The sequence below is a fragment of the Hippoglossus hippoglossus genome, chromosome 5 (genome assembly GCF_009819705.1).
Source record: "Hippoglossus hippoglossus isolate fHipHip1 chromosome 5, fHipHip1.pri, whole genome shotgun sequence".
Lineage (NCBI taxonomy): Eukaryota > Metazoa > Chordata > Actinopteri > Pleuronectiformes > Pleuronectidae > Hippoglossus > Hippoglossus hippoglossus.
This window is the reverse complement of record NC_047155.1, coordinates 16,972,074-16,996,402: the sequence shown is the minus strand read 5'-3', so window position 1 is coordinate 16,996,402 and position 24,329 is coordinate 16,972,074. Positions and strand designations below refer to the sequence as shown.

The 24,329-nt window shown below is 41.3% G+C and overlaps 1 protein-coding gene across 2 annotated transcripts; it reads right to left on the bottom strand.

Moving 5' to 3' along the window:
* Nucleotides 1–1,977: 1,977 nt before the first annotated feature.
* On the bottom strand, nt 1,978–22,770 carry LOC117761351 (growth/differentiation factor 11-like). 2 transcript variants are annotated; one of them, XM_034585158.1, is made up of 3 exons: nt 21,864–22,770; nt 7,630–8,003; nt 1,978–3,629 (listed from the first exon to the last, which is right to left on the bottom strand). In XM_034585158.1, the coding sequence occupies exons 1-3, from the start codon at nt 22,276–22,278 to the stop codon at nt 3,252–3,254; spliced, it is 1,167 nt and encodes a 388-aa protein (XP_034441049.1). In that variant the 5' UTR covers nt 22,279–22,770; the 3' UTR covers nt 1,978–3,251. The 2 variants fall into 2 exon arrangements, with proteins under 2 accessions (XP_034441049.1, XP_034441048.1); XM_034585157.1 differs by having other exon boundaries at nt 1,978–3,632; nt 21,864–22,674.
* Nucleotides 22,771–24,329: the final 1,559 nt, after the last annotated feature.

The window sequence follows — 24,329 nt, the reverse complement described above, 5'->3', positions numbered from 1 at the left end:
ATTGCACAATTTCCAAACTCAATCTTTTACTAAGGATCTGTAACTCGTGAATTATCTCATGTTAAAAACACCTTTATAATGATGCAGTCATACGTGGTCTGATCTTAGTTAATATTAGTACTTTGATAGTTTCTTCGTGACTGAGTCCTTTTACTGACTTTACGATTCTGTGCTTGTGCTACAATTTAAGGAGCATCACACAATAGAATCAAAGAGCAGAAAAAACTCCCATAAGCTAAATAAATGATTTATTGTACAAAAGAAAGATGACAGTAAATAAACAACAAAAGGCAAAAATAACAATTGAACAGTTATTCATATGCACAACCATTAAACTACAAAGTTGGGGTGAATTTTTTAGGTACACAAAGAACGGAGGAATGAAGGGGGGTAAAGTGAAAAAACATGAGAAGCGGTGAACCTGTCCAAAACATCATAAATGTCAACATTTGGGTAGGTATTTACATAGAGATTTCTTACTCTCATATATTTATATGAAAAACACTCTCACACATACCAGTATACAAACACTACAATTCAAAACGCAACTTCTCAACAGCTTTAACCATTGTTAAGCCATAGATGTGGGCACAACTATTATTATTGTCATTATTATTATTATAATTATTATCATTATTATTATTATTGTTTATTTTGACCACACATTACCAGAGCCGCTACCATCAGTCACTCTGTCAATAACTCAATCTGAACCTGAGAGCAAGGGGACCCTGTGGTTTTCGTCTACACTTTTTGGGGAGGGGGAAAGGGGGGGGGGGGGGGGGGGAGGGGGGGGGGGGGGGGGGGGGGATATCTTATGGGTTAAATGTTTGCACAGATTAATCAATGACAAATTTTGAAAAGCAAGGTTTTCTTTTTAGAAGGCGAAAGTGAGGTAGACAGACTTTGAAATGCATTGTAATTCATATTAATAAATAGACAATTGACCTGTTGAATTATTTCCAACCACTGCCCCTAAACCAGCGTTTTCTCTCCCTTTGAAATGTTCTAGCATATTCCTGTGATCACAAAAGTTACAGCACACAACATGTCATCCTCTACTTTGGCTAACAATCCCTGGATACTCTTCCCACATTCTCGTATGGGCTTCTTTCACTTAATATACACACAAAGGCAAAAACATGTCTATGCAAAACAGTCAACACGTTGTTTAAGTCAAAATAACGTTGTCTCTCTAACATGGTAACAGATTAAAGTTGGTGGGCGGGCCATTTCCAGTTAAAGCATTCTATGTTCATCGATCCAGACACTTATTACACACATGACTTATCACCCACAGCGGGCGAGGAGGCCTTTAAGGCCGCTGGTTCGGTTCGTCCAGGTTCCAGATTGGATAGAAGAAGTGTGTGAGTGTATGGACAGGCCCCCGCTTCAGACAAAAGTCAGGAAAGCGTGATGGTATCAAAAAGAAGTGATAACCTCTCTACTTTATGGTTTATCACCAAAGCTTGAATAGCTTTTTTTAAAAATCCTATTCTGTACAAGCTCTCTTGTGCTTGGTAAAACACAAACAACACTTTAACTCCTAACGCCATGAACGTCCCATAGTGCAAAATTTATTGTTGGTAAGGTAGAGTGCCCCCAAAAAGGTTTTTGTACCCCTTTTTTAATATATACATATATAATTTATATATAATGTCAGAAGGCTCTTCCTTTATCCAACAGCATAGTGCTTTCGTTTACAACAAAAGGATATCTTTGCTTTGACATCCAGGAGACAAAGACAGACTTCAAGCATACTAATCTACACTGTATTCAAGCACTAACAACATATTCTCCATGATGATGATGGTGGTGATGACGACGATGATGATGATGATGATGATATAGCTGAGGTTGGGGGCATTTCACAATGCAAATGTGTTCTCTAAACTTAAGTCAGCGGTTGAGTTACATTCTCTTGATTTTTTTTCTGCATGTTTTTGTGGTTTATAAAAGCTATTATTCATGAGCACAGTACTGCAGTTAAAGGATTTTTCTTTTTCTGAAACTAACATTGAGAAAAAGGGACTTGACAGTGTATTCTAACACAGTTGTGAACGCTGCTGTGAATATTTGTGTGTAAACATGTAGTCACAACACTTATCATACTGTAGTGATGCTCAATAACTTGTGTGTTTCATTACAGGTTATGTTTAGCTGTGGATTTAGTATTTGTATTACATGCTCGGTCCCAGGCCTCTTCAAGTTACAAGACAGTGCATTTACTACTGTTTTAAACATCTAATGTAAAAAAATGAAGGAGTTGAAGTAAATTTTCCTTGTTTACACGGAAGAAAGAAAGAAAAACTGTCAGGTTCTCGTCATCCTGCTGGACTCGCCCTCCTTCTCCTCCTCCTTTTTCGTCCTCATCTCCCAGAACAACTTCAGAGTGCATCTACATTATAGTTATGTGTCAAACTTTAGTGTGCAAGTCCAACCTCAAAATCTGAATGTAGAGCGCCTGAAATGGCTACACCGACTTCATCTATCCACTTGAAAACAAAAAGACAAATGTAAGTGGGAAAAGGTTTTGTAGATGGACGAGAATGATAGAGGGCATAGGTTTGGTTTTGGATCTCCTCAACGCTTCACATCCCTGGAGCACATCTCTAAACATCTCTAAACAAAATATTGGATTTTGCACGAAGAGTATTTCTAATGGTAAAGTGATGGATTGTGAAAAGAATTCTGATCATGCCCTTGCCAACGTTTTTGTCGATCAAATCTCACCTGTACGTAAACGTAAAACATCACCTCAGGACTGAAACTGCTTTAAAAATAATATTGTAAATGCTCAAGTCTCCTGTGTCATTTCAACTCACTAACCTGGACATTTCACAAAGATGCCATGAAAAAAAAAACACAAACAAACAAACATAACAAACAAACAAACAAACTCTTTAACCCCCCACCCCAACAAAACTAACACGTACTCTATAACATAGTTTTGTCTCATTTACCATTTTTCTGAAGCTGCTCCTCAAGTTCAACCTCTTTAAATTATTCATCATGTTCTGTATTTCCATCACTCAGTCCCTTTTTTAATTCACATGTCATTTATAACTTTTTTTTTTTTTTTTTTTACATTTAGAATCAATATAATTACTAGAAAGATGGAGACCCAGTAGGATGTTTTTGTGAAATCTGGTGCCGAGGGGTGGGTTCTGGTGCCGGGGGAGAGCTCCGTAAGGGTTTTGGGTGGTTCGATGCAATGGTGGCTGTACACAAGTGTGCGTTCGCCCCGCAGCCTAAGAGCAGCCACACCTATCCACCACCATCCCTGGGATCTTGCCATGGATAATCTGCTGCTTGTCATTGAAGTAGAGCATGTTAATGGGGGACATCTTGGTCGGGGTACAGCAGGGCCCTGCCGAGCCGCGGGGGTTAGCGTGCTGCACCAGGTGGGTGTGTGGGTATTTCTGCATGAACATGTACTCGCATTGGCCGGAGCAGTAGTTGGCTTTGTAGCGTTTGGGGGCAATGATCCAGTCCCAGCCGAACGCCTCGAAATCCACGGTCAGTGGGTAGCGACAGCAGCGAGACTCGGTGGAGTGCTCGTCACAGTCCAGGCCAAGGTTTCTGCGAGAACGCTTGGTCGTCTCGAGAACCTTTACTTCCAGGAACGGCTGCTGGAATCAGGGGGAGAAGGGGCAGGGCGAAAAGAAAGAGGTGGTTATAAAAGAACAGCACCGGAGACGTGGCTCACACATCAGCTATGGAATAAACAACTAGTGACAACTAATCAATGATGTTTTTCAAAAATTCTGTCCACCGAAGTTAGCAAATTAGACCGAATGACAGAACATCTCCAAATCCAGGTCGGTAAAGCAAGTCGCATCAAGACTCAAAGGAGTTTCAACGAAGTACTGAGTTGTGTCTGAATACTGTATTATGTTGTGTATTATTTTTACTCTGTAAATAAATGTGCAAAAAACACAAAATTATGTTTCCAGTTTAGATTAATGAGGGAAAATGTATTAAAACAACTGAAGCACAAGGCTGGAACATAAAACAAGAATAAAGTGAAGGGGTCTGAGTACTTTCTGAATGCACCGTGAGGAAGACAACATATGTAATGTTTTTCTTCAAGTTATATCACAAAATCAATCAACAAATCATCACATGCTCGTCACTCAACCTGCCAACAAATTCGACTCAGAATAGCATCTATCAAAGTCGGCTAACTTTACAAAAGAAACAGGGGAAGTTTCCTCATTGTCTCTCCCTGCACGATATTTTGCAACGTTTATACTTTTCTGAAGTTTCCTCATATTGTTGCTTTGATTCTCATCAAAAAATAGAGACAACATTTCAAAACAACTGCTGTTAAACCCAAGCCTTTTCAAGTTTTAAGTACTAAGTAATAATAACATATATGATTGACAATGGCTTGGTTAGGGAGAATGATTAAATTCATATTACAATATCAACTGCTTACACAGATTCATTGTATGTCCTGGTACATGGATAGCACATATTACTGGTTTTCCATAATATCAGGTAGTTTACTACACTGATGTGACACACCAAGTATTAATAATAAGATTGATTATTCATAATCAATTATAGATTATATAAAAACATATCCCTACTCCTGAGACCAGAGTAAACGAAACTAGTACCAAAAGTTGAACCTTTCATCTCATTTTATAGCTCAGCCGAGTCAAAGCCAGGATCTGATCTTAGGAGTAACCATGACAATGCAACACAGAACAGTGACACAATAAGTGTTTACAGTTTTCCATCAGCCTCTCAGTTTATAGAGTGCATGATGTCAGTAAACAAACAGAGGTTTGATAATCTCTGACTTACTCCAGCATTACTGATTGTTACAACCCAGTTTGAACCAAACTAAGCTGTTGAAAGTGACACAGACAAAAGCATGAAACTGCTTTAAATTCACTATCATTTTTCATGAGGCTAAATAACTTAATTTGTGATTTTTTAAGTAGGAGCACAATGTGCCGAGTGAGCAGGGATTCAATGAGCACTGAGAAGAAACTGGTCTCTCCTGACACTGATAGCTGACTCTGAGTGCTTGGTTTGATCCATGACCCTGGAGGTCATCTGCAGTCTAACATAACCTTGACCTGTGGGCAAAGCAAGCGGATCAAATATTTTACTCCATCATGTTTGTTTTACAAAGCCTTCCTGTCCCCACAGTGATTCCAGCTGGGCTCGAGCACAGTTTTTTGTGACGCATTCAAAAGAGGAAATAAGCTGAAAGGCCGTTGGGGGGAGACCATGTCAGCTTGGCCTTTAGGGCTTTTGTTGTAGAAAAAAAAAAGACCCAGAGGATCAGGGAGAAGCAGAGTTAGACTCTTTCCTTGCTTGTTGTGTTTTGTTTTATTTTTGTGCACTTGCCTTGTGTTTTTGATCTCTTCCTTTTTATCCCGCTCAAGAATAATATTGCACACTGTGCACGCTCTGTGCTCCGAGGGCAGCGACTCACTGGCCAAGACACCAGAGCTGACCTCTGATATGTGTTGTGAAGATCTGACCCAAATGACCACTTGGTAAATATTTGGTGTTGCTTAACTGGGATGACTGGCCTACATAATTCAACATCGATGTAGTATGTAACTGTCAGTCGAAGCAACTCAGGGATTTCTAACTAGATTAATGGTTCACTGGTGGTTTTGCTTTGAGACTAAAGTTTGAACTCATCCGTGCAGCCCCATCCATTACATTAGACGTAAAGGCAGCACTTCATTGTGGAAAAAGAGAACCAAAGCAAATATGTAGGCCAAGGCAAGTGATTTATGTTTTTTACATTTTAGGACTCAAGAGGTATCCTCTCAACACTAGGCAAAATGCACTGCAGCCTGAAGAGAAAACCTTCAAACCTTTCAGCATTCACTTTCAATACAAGAGATTTAATCAATATTTTAAATATATATGTAAAAATAAAGAAAACTGCATACTAAATTTAAGGATTTCTAAAATATGTGAATCAGTGTACTGTATCTCCTCTGATCTGAAGATGGGATGTGGTGATGAACATTGATTCAAACAAAGCAGCTGTGTTTTCACTGGACTGAAGTAAATATAGAGTGGTCACGTCCGTTTGATGGTAACAAGGGGAAAACAAGGGGTGGCTTTTCAACACACGACTGGTATATAAACTTCCCATATAGTATATAATTATATTAGGTTATACTAGTGTAGTGCCCATTCTTGCCATTGCTTGGCCTGTGGCTCTGGAGCTACTTCAGAATTATTCCTTGTCATTTGTGAGTCCTCCTCAAACAGTTCTACAATACACTGTCACTGTGTTACATTGTTTGTGTGCCTGACATTGTGTGCAGAGCTTTTTATAAACAGTCTATGGTGCAGAGTAAAGTTAGAAAACTTTGCATTCATCCTACCTGGATTATCTGCAGTGAAGATTTTATAGTCAGTGTTTTTCATAAAATGAAACTGAATTAACCTACAGAGTGCTGGTCGCCTGTTTATTGAACAGGACAACACTACCTGTGCAAAGTGTAAGCTGATAATATGAACAGTTTGTGAGATATGTGTTCCGCAGATGGATGGTTATGATTTTAGATATCACAGAAAACAGCTCTTCCTTTGTTCTTACATGTACACTGACCTGAAAAATATCCTACCATGATCTCACACCGTTACCTACGACTAAAACAGTTCGGCCAGAATGGATTCTGGAGACTTTAACAACACAACTAATACACGTTAAAGATGAGCGAACCACACGTTAAAGAAGTGTGGCTGCTTTGGCACTGGTGGGAACTGTTGGGTTTCTCTATAGTTTTTACGATGGAAAGTGCTGTGAGATAATGTATGTTATGATTTTCCACTGCACAAATAGAATTGTATTGGATTGGTGGAGTGCTGCATGTTTTCTGATGTTAATACGGTGAATACTTTATCATAACGCTGATTAATGTTATGTGATGCAACGCTGTCATCAACATGATGCAACTTCGAATGTGTCTCTCTCCCTTTTGTGCAGCCACTGGTTTTTATTAATTTCCGTTGATGATGATACACCAAAGCAAGCAAATTTAAAGTCTAAAAGACTCTAAGACTCTGCAGGTTGATTTTGATACTTGGGCGGCTGTGGCTCAGGGTTTAGAGCGGGTCGTCCACTAGCCATAAGGTCGGCTGTGTGATTCCAGGCTCCCCATGGGCAAAATACTAAACCCCAAATTGCCACTGATGTCGTGCGTAGTGTGATGTATGATAGAGAAAGAAGCACTGTATGAATTTGTATGTGAATGGGTGGATGGCAAAAGCTGTACTATAAAGCGCTTTGAGTGGTCATCAGGACTAGAAAAGCTCTATAGTCACTACAGACCTTTTACCAAATGAACACTGTCTGACCTGGTGTCAGTCATTTCAGAATCTAATCTGAAACAAGTACAAAACCTAAAGGAGACAATTGTTGCAATTAAACAATTGACACACAGGATGACATCAGTACCATCCTTCTTTTTCCCCATGACTATTATTTTGAATAATTTTCAGTTAAGTGCAGACACACAGATCTAACTGAGTATTTTTTACACTAACACGATTTCAGCTGCACTGAATATGAGCTGTGATGGAAGTGATACCCCCCCCCCCCCCCCCCCCCACCCAAGGGACAGGTCTGAGGGTCCTTACCAGCCCCTCCTCCCCGGGTCTCAGCGAGGTAACTGCCAGATCATTGCCGCTCTCGTCGAAGGCGTTGATGTCGATTCCCCAGTTGGTGTGCGGCTGTTTGAACCAGTTCTGCAACACGTGCTTAAAGTCAATGCTCTGCCAGTGGCCCACTCTGGAGTTGAGCTCTATCTTCAGGGAGCGGATGCGGATGTGGCGGCTGCCCTGCTCCGTGACGGGCTTCAGCCGGAGGATCTGCAGGTAGACGGTGGAGGTCTGCTGCAGCGGCCGCAGGTACACCCACAGCTGGGCCTTCAGCACCTTGGTGAACATCAGCTTGGGGCTGAACTTGAAGAAGCAGCAGCTCGGCTTCCCGTTCACCTGCACCAGTGGCTCGGCTGTTGGAAAAGCACAGGTCACAGTTACACTTGTGATGTATATGAAGTTTACTGTATACATATGTCACTGAGAAAATCATCATTCCATTGATACTTGAACTTCAACTTCCCTGTTTCATATTTCATGTTTCTTCTTCTTTTGAGACATGTGATTTCCCATCTCTCATAAAAACACAACACAACCCTTTAATACTTAAATTCTATACCACCAACACAACAGGCATTTTGCATTAATGTGTTCATATGTGGTGCTGAACATTATTCAGCAGGTTGTATCTGTTTACTCATGTTGACTGTTCCTGCACCGACATCTGCATCATTCACCACGAGCAGAGTTTTGCTCCCGTTCTGGAAGCATTGAACTCATCACTGCTTGTGCACCAGAGTCCAATACTGAGTATCACAAACAGCAAATCAGAACCTGTAAATGGGAATGAACATCTAATCTCAGTCACTTCAGCCACAGAGTGACTGGACTGGTTTAGAAACATGCTTAAAAGCTGAAAAGGACAAACCACATCACTTCTGATCTCTCTCTAGGAGAATGAAGTGAGGCATTCAGATATATAATAATTTACTCACACAGACTTGTGAAATGTCTCTTAGCATTTTTCTTTTCAGTCATCACACTCATATATTCTTTGTACAGCAAAGATACATTTTTAGTTACTGAGCTTCTTCTATGAACCACAACTATTGTGCAAATGTCACAGCCAGACTCTGCATGAAATGAGAATCAGTGGTCAAGGTAGATATTTTAATTGCTAATTAATTGTAAAACAAGACAGTGTGTGATGTCACACAGATGTATTTGTGATTTCAAGGAATTTTTTGAAGTCAAATCTTCCAACAGTAATGTCGAGCTGCTGATGGATTAAAGCAGAAAGCAGGTGGTAAATTTAAGGGTTTCACACCATTAAAATGACGAGAAACAATCTGGACTGAAAACACTGTAGTTTTTATGACAGAGTAGAAAGTTTAAATGGAGCCGTGAACAGAGTTGTGACTGTTCGGGAGGCAGAGGGCACAGCTGCAGTTATTTGGACTGTTCAACTTCACAAGCAGTGTATGTGTTCCACACACTGATCATAAAATCAGAGACCACCACAGCTTCACATGTCACTGACACGCGATCACACTTTTTGTGTGTGACTCAAATGGATGAATTGAGGAGTGGTGTGCAAAGTTTGTAGCTCAACAATGGGATAGTGGTTGTTTTCCAGATGTAATCCCAAGTTTCTTCTTCTGTGATGAACATTACTTACCTCGGCCAAGGAGATAATAGTTTCACCCCTGTCCGTTTGTTTCTCAGGCAAAAAGCCTTTCTCAGGTTTCCATGAAACTTGGTGGAAGGATGGAACATGGAGCGTCGACAAAGAGGCAGATCCAGCATTCATTTCTATTACATTGCGAGAAAGTGGGTTGAATGCAAAAAGGCAGAGATCTTGATAAAATATTCAGGCATATTTTTGAACTGATATCTATGAGTGAGTACAATTTGGAGCGGCTTTAGCGAAGGTGTGCGCTCTAGCGAGTGCCATTCTAGTTATGGATTTGAAAAACTTCACATATTCTTCAAGTTTGATTCCATTTATGTCACAAAAATGTATCTAGGTCAAACTAAGAAAAGATCATCAATAAATAAGTATTTCTCTCCCTCCATGATGTTGTTAAACAGTGGAACCTAAACCTAAACCTAAACCTTTATTCTTGTTAACCTACCAACTGTTCTATGTTTATATGCGAGTGAGCCATCCGTTATCTCATGTGCACATGGTGCTGTTGTTTGATTCAGTCAGGTTACATTTGTGATTACATCCGGGTTGGAAAACAGAAACATTTGCATATTAAAACAAGGATCAGTAATGGTGGCCAGTAGCCAGATGGTAACCTTAGATTCCCCTGGGTCAATCGTAATGAAATGGTCTCTACCTCCACATTGCAACTCTCCAAAATTAAAACATCTTAAGTTTTTTAGTGGCTCTCCCTCCTAACAAATATATTTGGGGATTATGGGTTATGTCAAAGAGCACAATGCGTCCCCTCATATCGGCAGATTTATTCCTGTCATGATCCTCGGAGCTGGTCTTTCTGTGATGTGCACCACATGTCAAATCTGCACACGGTTCATTTACATAGACCTCACTCTGATATAATGACACCCATCCATTGCATTCATACATTAATTTCCATGTAAAGCGTTCATTTATTAAGGGAAATTTATTCTGCGTCTATCTGGCATAATAATTTGCCAACTGAGTACAAAAGAATATTTAATCTGCCCGTTTTCTCTGAGCATATTTGACATATTCCAACTCCAGATTAGAGCAAATAAACATCTGTGTTCTGTTTTTTATCTAGAAGAGGAGTGTTGTTGCTCCATCGTTTGAAGAAATAAGAGAAAAAAAAACAAAACTGCACGGACCTGTCAATCACTGCTAAATCTGAGGTTGCTCAGGCAACCTGCAAATGCTTCCTGGGTCAAAAGGTTATTTGGCACCTCAGCCTAGTTAAGAAATGGGATCAGGGGTCAAAACCGTCAGCCTCTTTACATCTCAGGGGTGCTGGGGAGGGGCAGGCCCTAATAGCCAGATTGAGTTTGAAGGTCAAGGTCGACCTTATGGCAATGGTAATATGTCTTTCTTCACAACACGGCTTTTCACCAGAGAATCATTTGAAATCTCAGAGACACAACAGCACTGAATCAGCCACAGTTTGTTTTTGTTTTGATCAGGGTGGAGATTCTCCAGCCAATGGTGGACTGTTTATAGAACCTCAGTCGACCAGGAGGTAACACTGCACCAAGTTGTTTTCTTTTTACACTAAACAAGTGTTATAATTGAATTATGGTCATGCATTGAGGGATATGAATTCACCGAGGTACAGATGGACTATCCATTAGAAGAGTCCAGGGCGAACGTTGAATAAGGGCCAAGCCGGGGACAGACGTGGTCCTTCAGCCTGTATTTTCCAGGGACAGTCATTAGTGAGTGTAAATTATAGTGTCTCACGCTGGACAAACAATATGTCAATGTTCCTTTTGGTGGGTTGCTGGGGTCACAGCAATTAACGTGGGCGGTGTTGTGTTCGCTCATCAGCACAAAACTGGGAATGAATGATTCTGCAGTTTGCTTGGGGTTTACTTGTTATTACTACTTTTTGTTTTGTTGTTTTGAATGGCAACAGATACACACAGCTCTTCCTCTGCAAACTATTCTCACTGCTTTGGCGGAGTTCTTGGCGGAGGAAAAAAAAAGGAGACAATCCAGCAAACGCTGCTGAGTTCAACGGCTCGAGCAGAGGTTTTTCTTGAGGAGGAGTAATCTGAGAAGCAGGGCCTGTGTGCCGTGATCCCTGGTTATTAAACACACCTGCACAACATATGCAGGTCATGTTAAACAATGAGCGCATTGATAGGCAGAATCAATTTATGTCTTTATGGATCCTTGTAAGTGCACAAGTAAGCGGCAAAGCGTGGAGGACAAATGCCTGCAGCTTTATTACAGCCCACATCTTGGCAGAGCTCTGCACTTGTGCAAAGGCGAGCTTGTAAAGATCAGAAAACTGACGGGATATTTAATCCTCCTACCTTAGCTAACAATCGCTCCAGCTCCAATAACACGCTAATGTTGGAAGAGGTCATAATTTTAGCTGGAGCTGCAGTTTTTATAGCTTAATTTCCTGAACAATTGCTTTAGTTATAGCTCTTTGCAGTAACACTCTGATTTCAATCCTGCAGTGAGGACAGAAATTCAGGTTTTGTGTTGAGCCCCACCTACTGGAGCAATGGAACCTTTCTCCTCGACCGCGCGGATAATGAGAGAATCTGGCCCCTTTACACTAAGAAGTGAGAAAACAAGTAAAAACCAGGAGAAGTGTGGAGTGTGAGGTGTTTTTTCCAAGAAGAAACAGGCTTGTTTGCTTTTCCTCCGCGTGTTTCCAGCCTACTTCATTATTACAGCAGCTTATTTCCCTGTGGTATAATTGCAGCATATGCGGCGCATGAATTTTACTGCCAACACCCAGCAGGCCTGCAGGTGAGCCTATCAAACATCTGGTGGATTCCCTGGGTACCTGTGTCCACGAGTTAGCCCACAGCCTCCTATACATGCATGTAAAGGGAAACATATATACGGTATAAGGGTTTATTCACCGTGCCATCTGTCCGCTTTGATGCATCCGTAGGCAGATTTTTAGTTGAATGTTTTTAGTAAAACTGTTGAAAAGAGATGGAGAGAAGAAGTTATAGAAGTTATATGCTATAGATCACAAGTTACCAGCAAGTGTCTAAAAATTTTATATTATGTGATAAAAAAAATAGCAGACTCTTTATTGAGCAAATTATAGATGGAAAAAGCACATAAGGAACCGATAGAGCTCATAACGAAGAGCAACCTCACTATATTTACTCCGATGTAATCTCTCCACTCGATAACACAATCATCACAATCTCAACAAGATTAAATTGTCGGTGAAAGTACGAAAAAGAATTGTCTTTACTGTTTTAGAACCTTTTGCCAATGTTAGTTTTAACTTTCTTTCTCAAAGATCTGGCAACAACAAAAAAGTAGGCTACTGGATGATGAATTTGCTTGGCAGTGACTGATGACTGATTGGTTGTCATGATTTAACAGATTAGCTGTGGTTTGTCACAGATGTTTTCAGCTTCAAAACAACCTGAATCTAGCTCCCATTTTATGAGAGAAATTTTCTTTTCCTTATGGTTCACTTTTAAAAGAAAATCCAAACTCTTGTTCGACAGTTGTGTGCATGTGTTGTATACATGTGTAGTAACATATGCCATCAGGTGAAAAAAGCCAGCTCAAGTGGGGTGGGGAGAGAAATGGTCATCTATTGTTAATGTCCAAATGGATAATGCATAATGGTATAAACCTAGATAGGAGTTACATTTGCATATATATATCTATATTTTATTTTCTTAATGGGAAATGCAAATGGGCCATTTTGTGGTGAGTGTGTGTTTGGGAGCCTTCATGTTGAATAAATGTGACTCTAGGGTATCCCCACGCACCTCGGCATATTAATCATCGTGACACGTTCACGACCCTTCTAATAAGACAGGGGCCACAGTGCACCCCCTCAAACATCCCATCCCACCCCAGCCCCACTCCCTCTTTGTCCCTCGGCCACTCCCAAGGGACGGGAGAGGGTAGTGGGGGAGGCCAGGCTCGAGCTGGGGTTGGACGGGGGGGTGTGTGAAGTTAGACCCCCTCATTCAGAAGCTGTCCCCTGGGACAACGGCAGGCACAAGACTCCTATTAGGACTGAGCACAGTAGCCCCCCAGGAGCAACAAAAGACACCTCCTAATGCTCCCTGTTCTAGTTCAGCGAACACACACATACACATCCTCACTCACACACACACACACACACACACATACGGAAACATGCAACTGCACATAAACACGCACACAAGCTCCAAACTGACTGACATCAGCAAATAGACTCAAAGCTCATTGGTTTTAGTGTTTGGGGTTATATATGATGTATTATAAGGGGAACGTCTGCGGAACATCTCCAGCAGGACGGGGACAGAGCGTGAAAAGAGTGAGCATGCAGTGAACTGCAATAAGGTGGACAGCTGGACAGCAGGAAGCATGCTGTGGTCTCAGCGCCTGTGTTCGTGTGCATCCACACATACATGCAAGACGTTAATGTCAGAGGACAATGCTCTGCTCTGCCTCCAAAAGTTACAGCCAAAAACTTTTATCTTATTTCACACGAGCAGATCTCTGGGTTCTGACTCATTTGCTGCTGCACATTTTTTTAGAACTCATCTGAATTCAGCATTACAATCAAGTTCTTTTAAAGGAAACACAACAGATGAAACTCTAAAACAACTTGAAACAAGTGATTCATTAAAGTTAAAGACCATCAGTAGCAACAGCTCTTGTGAAAATGCTTCATCACCTACTGAATGATATCCACATGATGCTTTTGGAAGGAAAAAGAAAGACAATGCAACTCCATTCATTTATGGAACAAGTTGTGTTAACTAGGATTAAATGAATTGCAATAAAAGTGAAACCTCTGCTTAACGTTGTTTATATTGTGATGATTCTCAGGGTCTAATGATGTGCTGCAAATGTATCCATCTATATTTTTTACTTTTAATCAAGTTACCCAAAATGCACCGTGATAAAATGTCAGTGTGTGTTTCAACTCACACGTCACTTGCACAGCCAGTAAACTTTTTATCATTTCTATAAATGCAGACAAAAAGGACAAAGTGATAGAAACTCACGCAGCCTGTTAGTATGTCAATAAATGTGGTGATAATATGCTTTGTCTTCAACTGACTGTTTTACTCTTTTTGCACAATTCATCTATTGATTAACTTTATAAAAATAAAGAACAATGTTTAGACCCACAGTCGGCTTGCACTGCTCCGCTGGTCATCAAGCTGCCGCACTGTCGACAAATGTTGCCAAAGAAATCAGTGCAGGAAAATGAATCAGTGTGTGACAGAAACCTGCTTGTTGATTAGAACAGCTTTGATTTTATCATCAGTTTTAGACAGTAATAATGGTTTAAGCTGCCATCCTTCCCAGTTCAGTGTAACAGCTCAATAGAAGACATGAGTCCATTAATGAGTCAGGGGACTTAGTTCAGAGGTCTGAAATAACTGCAGGAAAGAGTGGACTAAATATTGTAGAAGTTTTCAGATAACAGAGATTACTACTAAAGAAGGAAAGCAAATATATTCATGTAGCACATTTCAACAAGGCAATATAAGAAATAATGCAATCAGTGTTCAGCCTTGATTTTAAAGAAGTAAGAGATGCAGCAGATCTACAGTTCTCTGGGAGTTTGCTCCAGATATGTGGAGCATAGGAACTGAATGGTGCTTCTCCATGTTTAGTTTTGACTCTGGCGACAGAACCTACTGACTGCTGACCCTTGATTGTTCTTCTCCATAAATGACAAATTCTTCATCTTTGTTTAATTCAAGAAAGTTCAAGCACATCCAACTGTTGATTTGCTCATTGAATTTACTGAGAGCTTGTATGGGATTATAGTCCTCTGGTAATATGGTCATGTGTGTCATGTGCATGATTATGATAACATATTTTTGTTTCCCAAATCTGAGATGGTGGGAGCATTTAGATGTAGAAGAGAAGAGGCCCCAGAATAGAGTCTTGGGGAACTCCATGTCATTTTTGTCCACTCAGATATGCAATTACCTACTGACAATCAACTATGAAAAGATTATTTTAGAAGAGAGCATTTATGAGTTCTATGAGAATGGAAAAGTAAAGAGCAAGTAACTGTTTCAGTTCTTTCATGGGACCTATATTATTTTCTCTCTGCTCATAAAGTAATTATTGTTTAACTTTGTTAATAACATGAAGGTTTTAATTTCCTATAGCAGCAGATTGTGGATCCTGACTTCTCTTATAATTTGTAAAGTAAACCCCATTAACACAGTTTTTTCAGTGAAAGAAATGCTAAAGGAGAGATTGTTCTGAATTGAACAGGTATGTTGGATAACGAACTTTGGTTGTTGATACTCAGTCTTAAGTCAAACCTCTGAGATCTTGTTCCTCTCTAACGAGACATGATCAGTATCTTTATCAATGGTTATTTTCAAGTTGTATATTTATAGGATAAAGCTACTGACTCACCTCAAAGTGTTACATTTTGCATATGTGTGTGAACACATTATATTTCTTCACAGTGCACAGGCTGTCTTAGAGGACCAGTGGCTTGGTCCATGAACACTGACCAGGACGTGATTCCTCACTAGCTTCCCAGTCATGAACACAGCCAATTGTGTTTTGCTGAAGATCTCACAACTGGAAACTAATTTGAGAACTATGCCCCCATGCCACTCAAGCTATTGACATTGTACACAACTTTCGATACTTTACAAGCAAAATTGTACAAACACCTGATTCACGATCACAGTTATGCAGATGACGCCCACATTTATCTATTTGATCTGCTATAACGTTGCCTTATACAGTCTGAACTCCCCAAAGCTAATTCTCTCTGTCTTTTGTCATAACTAACATCTTCTGGCCCTGTGGTAACCGTCCAGTCCAAACTCAACATGGAGAGGCACCACTGAGTTATTAGGCTCCATGTGGCTGCAGCAGAACTCCAGGATACAAAAGACAATGACTAAAGCAGGTGGTCACTCAACACATCAAGTCAATTATACACACCAAACTACCATCCTGCACCCTTCTATATTTGTGTTTTCCCTTTTGTGTTCATTGTCTTTCACATCTCATGAGCTGCGTCCAAAAGCTGTGCAGTATGTCATGTGGGAGAGGTGATCAGTATTGATGTATTGATGTTGTTCAACCTGAAACACTCTCAAACTGCACGAACACAAACTCATAATAATATTGATTAATTTCATCACTTTAAATGCTCAAAAACGTGTCATATTTCTGTCTGTGTTTTTGTTTGAACATAAATCAGCAACTAAAACAAATCTCTGAAGAACCCAAATCCGTCAGAGCCTAAGCTATGACAGAGTTTTCTCTCAAGACAAAGTCAGTGTACCCACTTTGCGCTTCTTTCTATGCAACATGAAAATATCTATCGTTCCCCCTTTATGAGCTTCTCTTGATCCATCTGTGCTTGTACATTATATAAATCAAACCCTGCTCTTGTCCCTAAAGAAATCACTTGGACTGTGCATTTTCATAATGAACTTCCCGGAGTGATGTGGGTACGGCAGGCAGAAAATACAACCACAGGTGATAAATCTAGTGAGAAGCTGCTCTCCTTTGCACGGAAAAGAGGCTAATTAAATTTTCATGCAGATAATCATGAGCTAATCCACTGTTAATTGTGCCTCTTTCCAACACAGTGGCTCCCTCATGGGATCCAACATTATGCCCATGCAGCATTTCCTTTGCTTAAACGCCTCTTAGATTTAATGGACTCTTCCACAAACTGATCCTCAGCAGCTCCTCGCACACGACCACACAAAGCCTGAACGCATCCATCAACAATAATCCCCTCAATGATCTCCATTTTATCTTTTCACTCCCCTCCTCCTCCGCCTCCTCCGCCTCCTCCTCCTCCTCACTCATGTCCCTACACAGGGCTTAATTACTGGCCTGAAGTAATTATTTCCTTTATTAGTGAAACATAACATCTGTTTCAGGTCTTTTTAATTGTACCTATAAAACCCTTCCATGATTTCTGTCCCTTTAGGATAGAACTGGGCTGCTTGTTGCTCCCTGCGGACTCCCTGCCTTCTTCCTTCTAAGCCTCCCCCTTCATACCCGCAGCATGAGCCGCAGCGCACCTAACTCAATCACACTCTATGACATCCTTTAAAGAAGCAATGAGGAGCTCATCAGCAGATACACGCAGAGACAGAGAAAGCAGGAATCAAATTATTCCTGCACGGCCACGTCCATGAACCGACATTTCAAGCAGTCTTGCATCCCTCCTCCAAACTTCTCAGGGTTGTATTTTTGGTAAAAGCATGCATTAAAGTCCAAAGCAACATATTCCCAAATGCCAAAAGAACAGGCCGGCTGCAGGGACCGGTACACGGGAGCGTGGGAATAAGGGACGGAGGGTGGAAGGAGTGAGATTCCTGAGGTCCTGGGGAAATTTTGTCCCTGTATTAATAGACTTTAGTCCCTTTGAAATTTTATTAGCCATAAAGTTGACAGTATGTTGTGCAATTTCTACAGTCCTGTAGACCTTTCTTCCTTAAGTTTTTACTCCTATTTAAACAAACCAGTCGTGCCCTGGTGTCCAAACAATTCAACGCCAAAGTTTATCTTTCCCTCGACTGATGCTTGCAACTACACAGGGAGAACAGGTGTCATCGTCAAACTGAGACCTCCATGGAATAAATAAATCTATAAAAGCCTCACATAGTCATTCCAGCAAACACTGGCCAGTGAGTTGAAGACAGTCCGACTTTGCTGCTCTGTCCTTTTAGCGCTCTCCCTCTTAATTTTTATGGTTCCTGCACCTTCAGGAAATGACCCTTTTATAGGGTCAACACTATAAAAGACTTGTTTTTTTGTGGGAGTGGTTAGTAGATGGGTGTGTGAGTGAGCGTGTGTGTGTGTGTGTGTGTGTGTGTGTTTGTGTGTGTGGGGGATAAGTGTTCAAGTTACTACCGGTTCGTCTTTGCTGCCAAAGAAAGAGACCCGATGAGGTTAATAGTCTCCTCTTCCAATATATCACATAGCTGTGAACTCTGTGACCCTTTTTGTCAATAGGAGAACTTTTCTCTGGAGTGTGTGTGTGACTGTGTGTGTGCATGTGTGTGTGTGTGTGTGTGTGTGAGAGAGAGAGAGAGAGCATCCTTTGGCATCTACACGAGTGTGCACATGTGGAAATGTGTACATTCAAACCTTTACATGTGCGAAGATGTTCATTTTATTTACTCCAGAGTTGTGTAAGCCTGTGCTTGAAGTGAATGTGCCTCATTTTAGCAGAATTACATAATCTTACAAGTATAGCACTTTGTTATGGCCTACACACAGTCACGTGGATGAGACAAAATGTGGGTGAAAAACGTAAGTTTCAGAGGTTTCGAGAGAGCTGAGCCAGTCACAAGAAATGTTTCAAATGTGATCTTCTTCATGTCTAAACCTCAGTTTGAATTCTATTGAGAATAAAGTGTTTCTCTGCAAACAGTCACAGATTTCCCACATTGTGGCCACACTGATGTGTCCATTTTCAGGAAAGAAATTCAAACTTGGAATAAAGTCTGGTAAAGAGGGTAAGCCAGTGCTGCTCTCTGCTGGATTCTCTGTTACTGGACAATCTCAAAATGACTGTCACGGCAAAAAAATATCTCACAGAAGAAATCAAGAATACACAATAAGCTGCTCATGAACAACTTGTGACCTCCATGCAAAAGAAGTGATGATACAACCACAAAGGCAGTAATCCAAGTCAACAGAGGCCACGGTTTCTTTGAATCCTACTTGTCATACGCTCCAGGACAACAGTTTTCAACTATTTCCAATTGGTCTCTTGAAGTGAAAACATGTGCGGTCAGTCAGCATCAAAACAAACAGAGAGAGACTGAGAGACAGAGAGGAGGAGAAGGTCACTGACGGCAGAGAAAGGTCTGGTCGAAACGTCTTGGAAAGGTGACAAATGGGAGACTAGTGGGGTCCAATCCTCACCCCACCTCTGGCAAAACAAAGCCAAGCTCCAAAATACACGCTCGCCACAACAACACACATACATCAACACGTACAAACTCCACAGGTCAGTATTTGCATTCATATGTTCATTCAAACAGATTAGTTAATAAACAGTCAACACCCATCCCCTGTTCTGTGCTAGAAAATGACCCTGATATACTGAGCTAGTAAATTGAGCCATTTGTATGTGTGAACAGCAATCGAAGCGGGTACCTACACAACGCACTGTATGCAGGGAGATGTTTTAGAACATAAAGTGCTGCACTATGATATAAATAGCTGTACTTTTCCATGAAATTTCATAGTAATTAGAGACCAAGAAGCATGGACCCTCTCAACCCCCACTGCGGCACCCACGTACCTTGAGTGAATACTAAGAAGCAACTCTGGCACAGGTCCAGTTCAGTATGTACTGTGTGAACCCACATGGCCCATCAAAGGCAGTGTGCACGACCGTGAAAGGGTGATTGGGTTCGAGGTGCGCAGGGAATAGTGTTTGAAGTCCTCCTTCTATCAGAGAGACAGAAAAAGGCACTTTTAATCCTGTGGGATCACCAAGGCGCCACAGGCGAAAAAGAGATGCACTCATTCTCTCAACTCTTCCATGAGTACCGGAGAAAAAGGAGAGAGGGAAAAAGGGAGAGAGAGGAAGGCTAACGGGGAGGAATGTGTGGGCGGGGTGAGGTTGTGATGATGTGTGTGTGTGTGTGTATTGTACAGATGATAAGAACTGCAGCTGACATAAAGAGATGAGACATACAGAACAAGAAAGGAAATGCTGTAACATGACAGATAAAGCAGTAAAGTCAGTCATTACCTCCTCAGAAACATGCACTAAGCCAGCATCATCCACAATACCTTTCCTCTGGCTTGAGAGGGCATCCAATTACTTTGCATGGTACTCTGTGTGTGCATGTACATGTGCGTGTGTGTGTGTGTACTGTACAGCTGATGTGTGAGTTTCATCTTGTATATATTTACAGGTGCAGATGGAATAATCCAATATGGGGCTGATGTGCTCATCAGAGAGATCACAGCAAGTTATTACAGAAAATCTCTGTTGTCAGCATGAATCACGTACACTGTACTCTGAGTGTTTGTGTACGTGATAGATAGATAGATAGATAGATAGATAGATAGATAGATAGATAGATAGATAGATAGATAGGAAGGAAGCAATGTTACAATGGATTCAATGTTTAAGTTGTCAACAAGGTTTTGCAAGGACAGTTTTGCAGGTGTTATTTAAAAATGATAAAAAAACCCAGAAATGATTCAGATGACCTCTACCCCGACAGTTACAAATGTCCACTGATGTTTTTTTCTGTTGTAGTCACAGAGACAGGTCGGAGGGGTGATAACATTATTAAACGACAAGATAGTAAATACACCTGGACCAATGCATTCAAAATATATAGTTATATAGATGTTATGCTTATATATATACCCACTACTTAGCATGGAAATCCAACTAGTTCCATAACAAATGACAACTAAGAGAGTTTTGCAAGTGGCAAGTAAAAAGAATCAAGATCATAACTATTTACAACTAAATCTAATGATAGATAGATAGATAGATAGATAGATAATTAGATAGATAGATAGATAGATAGATAGATAGATAGATAGATAGATATCAGGACTATATCTTTGTTCAGTCATGGAGTAAAGGGAGAACAAACAGATGATTTGGAGTGTGTTTCCTCCGCCTTGTGCAGAATATATTACGTGTGTAAATGTTGTTGAACCCCGCAATTCTGCAGGAAAAGGTCACACACTCCCCTCGACACTAAGTGATTCTCTGTCTTTGTGTACTCGTGGTGGAAAAAACGCGAGCTGCGCCTATAAACTTCGCATTTAAAAGGCAAGTGCGGCCGAGGGGGGCCGCTGCATGAGGGGAACAATAGCAGCTTTTTGGACACACTTTTTCTCACTGCGATGAACAGCAGGGAAACCGGTAGAGGCTCCTATAAAAGAGCGATAGAGCACAGCTGCCAGGGTTCAACAGTAATTTTATAAAACGTCTCCAAGGGCCCCGGCCTGCGGTTTATCTGTGGATTTATGGGAAATGAGAGGGCAAGCAAATTGTCAGGGGGCAATAATCGCAGGGCCTCGTGTACGGCATGATCATAACTCCAGAATTTAGGGGCTTTTATGCAAAGCAGGACATTAAGGCTAAAAGTGATGCAAGTGCCAAATGCTGCATTATCATTAATAATGCACTTGACATTCAAGCGGCTCTGTCGCGCGTTTAGCACCAAAAATATGACCTGGAAGGATAGAAAAGTTTGGACATGACAGCAGGATGGTGCACGAGCAGCTAAATACTAAGGACTCAGACTTCCATCAGCATCCTCATCATCATGAAATCAAAAGTTCATCAGGCCATATTGGAGCTGTCTGTCTCAGGCTGACGAGGCTCTGGCTGCTGAGTATTGATTTATCAGCTCCACGCGTAATCCCTATTTTGACAGCCGTGGCCAACAGCTGACCAGAGCCATTTGTCTAATTTTATCAGTCAAACACACATAGTGGACCCACCACCGATCTCAATGTGAAAAAGTATGTTGTCTCACTGACTTGACTCCTCTGTCCACGCAGCAGGCCCTGGGTCACTTGAACCTATCTGTTCCACAATTACGCACACGACGCATTTGGAGACAATATTGCTGCGGGGTTGTAAACAACTACTCACGCTCAGAGGCCATGGTGATCACGGACTCCGTGGTGGCGTGGTACTCATCCTCCTCCATAAACTCATCCTGGGACGACGCGTCCCCCTGGAAGTCGTGGTGGTCCAGGAGCTGCTGGAGCGGAGGCGCCTTGGGCAGCAGCTGGTTGACCACCTCCCGGCTGATATTGGGCGCATGCTTCAGACGCAGCTTGCTCAGGATCTGGGACTTGATGGTCTCCAGCCTCAGCACTTTGCTCTGCTCCCTCCACACGCATGCGGAGCACTCGTGGGCACCGGCGTCCTCGTCCAGCAGCGGCAGCCCGGCATCCGTGGGCGTCTCGCTGGCAGGAGGCAGCAGCAGATTGGGCTCGTCGCTCCCCGACTGTCCCAAGGAGATGAGCACCATCAAGCACAGCAAGAAGTTGTACCTCGGCATGACGATGCGCGGACACCAGGCAGCGCAACTTTTTCTTTTATTTCTCTGCTCTTTTTTACTCCCTTGATCCTGTTATATCCTCTCTCTCGGACGTGCGCCGTTCCTTGCCTTATCCTACAAAAGGCAGGGAACCAGTGACATGCGTCTAATCCAACACGGTCAGCCCAAAGTTGCTGTTTTTTTGCAGCAGAAGCCCTTGCAATAAATTCTCCAAAAAAAGAAAGAAAAGTGCGTTCCAGTGTTTCTCGGTACGGGCTGTGTGGACTGAAAGTGAACTAATGATCTGTCTGATGCATGCACAGCCTGCTCACGTGTAGCAGGATATAGGCTCTATAATGGCTGTTTTGTGGGTCTCCTGTACAATTTAGTCCGTGGAGGTGTGTGAATGTTCAGAAGTGTCACTGAAGAATGTGCAAGTGCGGTCAAAAAGGGGCTCTTTATATATCTCAGCTGCCCGGTGTCGTAATCCGCCTCCATTGGCTAAGATTGCAACAAAAGGCTTTTAGGTCTGTCACCAAGTCAAGAGGGACAGAGCGAAGGGAGGGTGCGCGCACTGTTATGAGAGTATACATGTTTTTACAGTCACAAACAATGTCTCACATTAGAGATATCGGCAAATTAAGTCATTATGATGCTGACTTCAACTACTGCGCATCTTGTTTTTTTATTTTTTTTAATGGTGCAAATCGGGAAAAAAAGACGCAGATTCTCCCAGAAATCTCTACATCCGCACACCAAACACACGCATCTATATGTTTATGCTGCATTTAATGATACAAAGAAATCACTTTAGATGAATCTTCATGAGCTGATCAGATGCAGAATCATTGGATCTTGCACGAGGTTTTAGGTCTAAAAGCAAGGATTTTAAAACTTCCATGAAGCAAGAGAGTGTTTGTCTTTATTTACAAACTGGGCTCCTTCCTGCATCATTAACCTTTTAAAATGCACAGTGCTTTAGGCAGAATGGTCAAAATGAAATAAAATTAGACTAATTGTTAATATATTAATAGGTTTTTGCAATAATACCGCAGCAGCATGTCTGCATAGTTATTTCATATACAGATGGGATTGAAAATGTAATGTACACTTATAGACAACAACTTAATGGCAACTGGAGGATTGGAGGGTTTATGAGTTTTTTAACTTTATATAACCTTATATATATATATTATATAATGTGACTCGTATTTCATCAATGAACCCACAGTAGATGGAAATATCTCAAGATCTAAACACAAAGGTTGTGCTGCTGGACTTCATTGTTAGATATTGTTTTCACGTCTTTACACATGTAAAATAAAAGTTGTGTTATTTCTGGAACAGAGTTTTAAGAGCACTGAGTTGCCTTCAGTCTCTGTGGCATCACTGACTCACTAGTGTCATCTGCTGGGGGGAAAATGCAGTTGCAGCTGTAGAATCATGATCCAGTGAGTTTTTCAGTAAGATGGCATTTTTCCTGAAGTCAAACTATTCTTACAATGTTATAGGCTGACCTGACAGAACTTCATTCGCTGTAAATTGACAATGTGGTGATACATGGGTAAGTGGTGGGTAATACAGATTATAGTGTTGGGCCTTTCCCCTCCACTCATGTCACTCAGTGTGATGAAAATAATGCCCATGTTTGTTGTATTTATCTCAGGGCTGTAAATGAAAAAGAAAATCAGACCTGACTGGCCATGTATATTATTAACATCAAATGCAAAAACAGTTAGTTTTATATTTACATGTACTTAGTGATATATGAATCCTTAATCAAATTGTATCATGACCAGTGTTCTTTGCTTGTTGTTGGGTTTCTGTTTTTGCAGGGACGCACACACTCATTCATGTCATGTTTTTATGGGGTTTTGAATTAATGCACTGATTCAGCTTTATTCGGACAGGACCTGCAGTGTCTAAATGTTTCTGATGGGACGGAGCTGCACCACGTCTCAGTCTGTCTCTGCAGTAACTATTAGCTCTGAGTGATCAAACACTCCCCACAGGCTCTTCTCTGCTGAGACATATGTGCTGTACATGGCTGATGTCGTGCTCGGCTGTGTTAT